The 7,664-nt window shown below is 30.5% G+C and overlaps 1 protein-coding gene across 1 annotated transcript; it reads right to left on the reverse strand.

The window, feature by feature from the left end:
* LOC115969640 (elicitor-responsive protein 1-like) lies at nt 1-5,282 on the reverse strand. Its single transcript, XM_031089340.1, has 7 exons — nt 5,191-5,282; nt 4,931-5,035; nt 4,715-4,841; nt 4,550-4,621; nt 820-865; nt 351-694; nt 1-259 (listed from the first exon to the last, which is right to left on the reverse strand). The coding sequence occupies exons 1-6, from the start codon at nt 5,231-5,233 to the stop codon at nt 392-394; spliced, it is 696 nt and encodes a 231-aa protein (XP_030945200.1). The 5' UTR covers nt 5,234-5,282; the 3' UTR covers nt 1-259; nt 351-391.
* Between the last annotated feature and the right edge of the window lie 2,382 nt (nt 5,283-7,664).

Here is a 7,664-nt window from a genome sequence, read left to right on the forward strand (position 1 = left end):
GGTATGTACATAGAATGCTTTTTGATTGCATTCTTGAGCATGAGTAAATTCTCTATCCCATACCAAGTGTTTCATTTTTTGCTTCAACAATAATATGCTTTCATTATTCTATTGTATGTAAACACATCTGAGTTCACTCATAGTTTGGTGGTGGTTGAAGTCGGCTCATAGTCTCCATGTTGATTTCTCTCTTCGATCTTCTCAAATCTTGCGTGAATTGAATTTCACAATAGTGGTCAACGATACTCACTATAAGGACCTGATAAAAAACAAAGGGAAATTTAGTAAAAGTGAACAACTAATTATATATTAGTAGTGGGAATCATTCACCTAATTAAATACAAATTTACCTGGAGGATAATAGGCTGAGTCTTGTGGAGGTGGTCGAGGGTTAGCATATGTTGGAGGGTATGGTGGGGGAGGATAAGAGTGTGAGGCTTGTGGAGGTGGTGGACGATTTGGTTGGGGATGATAACAGTGTGAGGCTTGTGGAGGACAATTTGAAGTTGGTGGGTAAGGTGGGGGGGGGATAGGAACTATTAGGGTATGAAGAATAGGGGCATGAAGATGAGTAATGAACTGCATAAGTAGCGGCAGGTGCTGGTGGGGGTATAGGGAACGGAGGGACTTGAGGTATAGATTGTGTTACATATGGCAATGCTGATGGAGAAAAGCTTATTGTTGTTGAAGGTTTCTGCAATAATCCAATAACCTTATTCAGCTCCCATTAAAAAACCTTAATGAGTTGATACAAGTTTCATGCATGCATGCTATTCAATAATAATCCAAAATACTGTAGAGTAGCTTAGTTTAACTTACAAGGGAATTAGAATAATGCAGTACAAGTTTCACTTCTCCTGCGTATCTGCAATGGAGTAAAGCCTACGTTAATCTATAGGCAACATTTTGGTGCATGAAAATGGGTATTTTCCACTATTAACTCGGGAAATAAGATTAAAAGTAATGTAAGAACTTTTAGGATTGAAATCATGCCTGCCTATATTCTCTCTTCAACCTATCTAAGTTTCATTTTACAATTTGACGTCCTAATTAATAGGGACACAGTTCATACAATTTTAAGTTTTTAACACAAACATAGCTCAAATTTCAGAATTTGGAAAAGGGAAAGGAACCAGAATTCCTTCCACTGCTCAAAGATTATTTAGTCCCTCCTGGATGATGCTAGGATTTTTTTTTTCCTTAGAGGGCCAAAGCATGAAACAATTTTTCACCATGTAGGAAAAATAATTATACAAACATTCAACACTAAAAGAAAACATGAAAATAAAACTGGCAACTGTTTATGTGTTAAAAAATTATAAATAAAAGAAAAAAGATAGTTTTTTTTTTTTTTGAAAATCAATTCAAGAATTTTATTTAATCAACAGATATTTCTGTCACGAATTACAGTGGGAGCAACATCATCAGATATGTAATCAATTTAATATATAATCAATTATATATAATTGATTATATATTAAATTTTGCATTAATTTTTCTTGACTCTAAAGTTAGAGGCTATCCTTAATTATCTTTTACAATCAAAATTGATTTTATATCTTATTTGCTAATCTAATTCAAAACACAAAAAAAGAAGAATTAATGGATATAATGATGAGAGAAAAATATAACTTTGATAAAATGAAAAATTAAACAATTTGACATGAAATTAATACTTAGGGTCCGTTTGGATACAGCTGAAAACTGAAAACTGAAACTGAAAACTGAAAAACACTGTAGCGAAATAATTTTTAAATGTGTGAATAGTATCGTGGGACCCATTTTTAATGAAAAAGTTGCTGAAAAGTGAAATTTGTGGGTCCGTGAACAGTACACGATGTGCTGTGATTGGTCCAAAAAAATTTGAAAAGTCAAAGTTTGCGGCTACTGTTCATTGAACAGTGCATGAACAGTAGCCGCAACACCCAAAACGCGTGAAAAAAAAAAAAAAAAACGCAAACGCAGGATTGGGCAGAAAACGCCCAATCCAAACGCACTCTTAATTTAACTAAATCGAAAAAAGACTCAATGTTATGTCTTGCACACCAAAACTACAAAAAAGAACAAGTAGGTTTTAAGAAAATACTAATTTGTTTCTCATGATTAGGGAATTCATATTTCACAATCAGATGAAACGGGCATATTTATGATTTATCCCCCCCTCTGCGCGCAAAACAAGAATATATGATTGGGTTCCATAAAAATAAAGGGGCATATTTCATATTTATGATTTATTTTGAAGGACGTTTTTGGAAAAATAGGTTAACAACCTTGCATTTAAGCTTATATGTTCACCATAACTTTAAAAACCGAGCCAAACAATGAGAAGGAAAAATGTGCGTGATTTTTTGGTTTTCGAGTTGGGATATATATAATAAAAAGTATAATAAAAAAAATGTTATTCAACTTAATATCTTGTGAGTCCACCTATTTTCAGAGATATTTCTTTATGAGAGACGTATAAACACTTATTGCATGTCAAGTATCATATAAATTCCCTTAAAAAAAAAAAGTATCATATAAATTCATAATGTAGGACTGTTGCGACTCCAAAGTGAAAGATAAATTGGGAGAATAAGTACTGAATGAATCAAATATAAGTAAAAAATTGTTAATATTATTATCTTTTTTAATGAGGGACTTATTGTTTGTGAGAAAGATTTAGTGAAAGTCCTATTTCAGAAAAATAAAATAGGATGTTATACCTTTCCCTCTATATATCAACACCAAGTTCCATCAAGAATTTCAAAAATTGAACGTATTTGGTATCGTGTGCGCCAAACATTCATGAATGTGATATTGGGTTTAGTACTTGGCCCATTTACTCTCTTTTTTTGGGGTTGCTAAAGGCCCATTTACTCCATTAGTACGTCAAGAAATAATGCAGGCAAAAATGGCCCATTAGCATTAATTTTTGAAATATTTAGCAACAGAGCACTGTTTCGGAAATAATTAGGGAAATACCACTTTTTTCGAAAACGCCGCTATAGGGCCCGAAAACGTCACTATAGGGCTTAAAAAACGCCACTATAGGGCCCCTTGAAACTGTTATGGGACTTACAAAAAAATTTTGCAGGAAAACGCCGCTATATGGCCCAAAAACGTCACTATAGGGCTTAAAAACGCCACTATAGGGCCCCTTGAAACTGTTATGGGACTTACAAAAAAAATTTTGCAGGAAAACGCCGCTGTAGGGCCCAAAAACGTCACTATAGGGCTTAAAAACGCCACTATAGGGCCCCTTGAACCTGTTATGGGACTTATAAAAATTTTTTCAGGAAAACGCCGCTATAGGCCCGAAAAAGTGGTAGATTGCTATATAGTTCGGAAACAGTGTTTCTGAGCAAATTATTTCCAAAATTGATGGTAATGGGCCATTTTTGCCAATAATGCATGTATGCATACTTTTCTTTCTTTGGTAATAAGCCCAATAAAAATAGTTTTGATTATATATCAAAAATGTTTTCTTTAATTTACACATATTTTTCAATTAATTCGTGCATCGTATATGAGCAGTTGAATTCAGTTTTTCTCACTATTACCTTTTTTTTTTTTTTTTCCTAAAAGAATCTTCTCTTATATTACTTTAAACTAGCATAGACTTAATTTATTCAATGGGAATTCTATTAAAGTTTTAAATGGTTCACTAACTATTAATTTTTGATTATGTTAGACTATCGCACACCCTTGGTGCAATGATCACTTTACAAGTATAAATGCTTATAGGGAGTAGGGAGTAAGGGTAGCAGTTCAAGCCTCCAGAAGGGAGCTTCACATACACATATATTTAGATTAGGCTAGAGTAGAATTTCTATTTTGTATATATATATATATATATATATATATAAACTTTTGATTATGTTAGTAAAATTTTCTCTTTAATTTGCATTTAATTTTTAATTAATTCTAATACCACACAGGCATATTACTAATTTAATTTGGTCAATTTGTTACATGTTACCTACATCAGTACTCACTGTTTTATTAGAATAAAGTAACCAGATTTAGATTAAATTACACTTGATATTTTTTGAATAAATCCTAATTTTATTGCATTGAATGTTTTCTTAAAAATCTCTTATTTGACTTTTTTTTTTTTTGTGTAATTGAATTTTTTATTTATAGATAAATATTTAATTACATGTTTTACAATAAATATTCTCAAAACCTGTGCAGATTAACTACTATAGTACCAAATAAAATTAAACCTCATTTAGATAATTTGGAAAATGGAATATATCAAGGCTACCTGCAAATTAAACCAAATCATAACTCTTCCATGACAAGTTCCAAGTGATATTATAGATTTTACTATATAATTTTTAAAACAGTGACGAAGAATATTATAAGTTTTATCACATAATTTTTATAAACTTATGCATTACTAATAATAAAAAAATTTAAAAATTTATTTATTATTTTATTAAAATGTAACAATTACATTAATTATCATGTCAACCTGTAACTTTATGCAGTAAAAATTATATTTTTTTAATACCTTTTTTCCATTTTAAAAACAGATTAAGAACTTAAAAGGGACAGTTTTTACCTCCCAGAAGTAGTCTGCAGAGGCCAGGTGTCGTCGTCGAATCCCTGAGAAAGAACCTTTTGCAATAGAACTCTAACAATAACCAAAACCACCCAATTAAAATTAAGCCAAAAGGGTCTCAAAAGAACGCATTTTCATTTCATAAAAACTACAAAAGCAAATTACCTTCCACTGCCGATGAATTTGTGTGAAGTAACTTTATTCTCGTTCCAAACCATGATTTTTATCTCTACATAACCTTCAATTAACTCCAACTTAAATTTGTGGTTGAATGTCGGATTCTTACCACCATCTATTTACAAATAAAACCAAAAAAAAGTAAAAAAAAAAAAAAAAAAAACTGAGTTTGAATTCAGATCCGACAGAGAATTTGGTACAAACCAGTACAAGTTTTAGTGCGATACTTGGCACTAGAATATTCGAGGCACACATACGGGTCCTGCTTTGAAATCCATTCGGTGTCTTTGAGCTTGTTGCACCCAACAACTGCACCAAACCAAAAACGACATTGAACAAGAGTGACATATATACATGGAGATAGATGTGATTGGGGTATTAATTTTTGTTGTCATTTTTGCTGTAATCTTCATTAGTTTAAAGCTATAAAAAGAAAGGGATTGAAGGGCCATAGAAACAATTACCAGTGACCTCAAGAATTTGGCCTTGAATGCCAATAATCGACATGATGGATTTGATTTCTGCAGCTGTTTAGTTGGATTTTGATGATCTCTCGTATAGTTTTACTGCAACGATTTAGTTGGAATTTTCATTAATATATTACGCGTGGGATACATGTTCCTCGAAGTTTTGTGTAAGACTTTTAGAGTCAAACAATATTGTTGGTATCTCTTTCAACCAAGTTTGGAAAGAGTCTTTCTCAAAAAAAAAAAAAAAAAAAAAAAAAAAAAGGTTTGGAAAGAGTCTACCAGTTTAGCGAACAATTACGAGTTTGATGACCACTGGTCCACTTCTAAGTTCTAACCAACCGACTTGGAATAGTAGTATACGCGGTATTTAAGCCAGCCAAGGGACATGAAAGGTAAGGAGTAAGAAATTAACGCTATATTTCACCAAAAAAGAATAAAAAAGAAATTAACACGCACGATATGACGTGGATAATGATAAATGATTAATTTATTATTAATAATATATTTTAAAAATATTTTTTTGACATTTTTTAACAAATATTGCTAGAGGTATATGCCATATACAACTAAAATTCTATAAATTAAGTGGGTACTAGTTAGTTTAATTGGATATTTTTCTTTGGATAAGACATCTGAAATTCAAACTTTGCATATAATAAAAATCGATTAATATCTTGGTCTGATTATAAATAACAATTATCATGGAGTGAACATCATAGGTTAATACTACGTACTGTTTCAACTTATTATTTCGGGGTTATGTCTATTTTACTTTTTTAGTTATATACATATATTTTTTTTTACATATTTTTGGTCAAAACCCATATAATTCACTAAGAATTTTACAATTATTAGTCCATATTTCAATTAATATATCAATCTCAAACCCAATATATTTATTTTTAATAATAATAATAATGATAATAATAAGTAAATTTCATTCACATTTTCTTAGTAGTGTGTGGACTTTGGATTGTGGAGGCGCTTAATTAAAAGTCAAAACAAAAAGCCTACACTTTCCCTTCTTTATCCTTTTCAATGATAAATTTAGTGTGCGTTTGGATACAACTTATTTTGCTGAAAACTGAAAACAATAAAATAATTTTTTTTAATTGCTATTCATTAGAGAGAACACTATGCATTTGCCTTGGTGCACTGCTTATGTCCCATGAACAATGCACCAAGCGCTAGACTTAAAAAAAAAAAAAAAAAGCCCTGAAACGCGGACGCGCAATACAAACAGACCTTTAGTCACGCACCTAGATTCACAAAACTGAAATAAACAAACAAAGAAAATAAATGAAACAAGCTTTGTTTCTAGAAAAATAAAAAATAAAAATAAAAATAAAAATGAAACAAGCCAAACAATTGGAGATGAAAATCAGGGAAAAAAAAAAAATGAAATGAAGGGCGTGATCCATTATGGTTAAGCGGCTGGAATGAAAATTTTCTGCCAGAACGAAATGGAAATCATAACTTTGATTTCTATAATAAAAAAAATCCATAAATTGATATGACAACTTAAGTGATAGTGCCATATCATATAGTTATTAATTAAATTCACATCACTTTTTGAGGCCAAACTCAATTTCGTTTAGGCTTTAGAGCATTCACGTAATTTCTTCCACTAAAATAGCATAAACCACTAAACCTATTTGAATTATATGATTTTTATATTCTTAACATTAATACAAAGTTTCATTTCAATTAGATGTTATTTACTATTAGGTTGAAAAACAAATACTGTGTGCACTTTTTAAATGTAAAAACTTTAAATTTAAATTTTTAATTGTTGACATAATTATTGGTTTTAGATCATTTTCAACTTTTGTAAGTATGTAAAATATAAGAAGATAATCTAATTCAATAGTGATTGATAGATTTGTTAAAATTCACATTCAATAAAAAATATTAAATTGTATACAACATAACTTAGAGTTATATCTTGAAGCAAAAAAAAAAAAAAAAAAAAAAAAAAAAAAAAAAAAAAAAAAAAAAGAAAAAGAGAAAACCTCAGAGTTATATCAAATGTTACTTAGAGTTAGACATTTTAAAATACAAAAACTTGAAAGAAAGTTACATAGAACAAAGTTGAGTTTCAGATTGCCCAGGCTTGAATGATTATAAAAATTAAAACATAAAAATAAAAATAAAAAATTGCCCAGGCTTGTCACAAGTGTGGGTCACCTCTTGTCATCCCATAAAATAAATCTGTACTCCTTCGGCTTCCTAAGGCTAAAATCTTGATTGATCAGATGACAGTTACAGAAACCCATGACATCTCCTATTATCTCCTTTTGATTAATACAATTAAACCCCATTACCACTATATATAATGGTTAAACATCACAAAATCCTTTCCTCTCCCTCATCACTTGCTCTATAAATAGATTCCCACTTCTCAACTTTTTCATATCTCTCAATCTCCCACTCTCATATAGACACACATACACACAAATCATTTTCCA

The sequence above is a fragment of the Quercus lobata genome, chromosome 11, assembly GCF_001633185.2.
Source record: "Quercus lobata isolate SW786 chromosome 11, ValleyOak3.0 Primary Assembly, whole genome shotgun sequence".
In the NCBI taxonomy this organism is placed as follows: domain Eukaryota; kingdom Viridiplantae; phylum Streptophyta; class Magnoliopsida; order Fagales; family Fagaceae; genus Quercus; species Quercus lobata.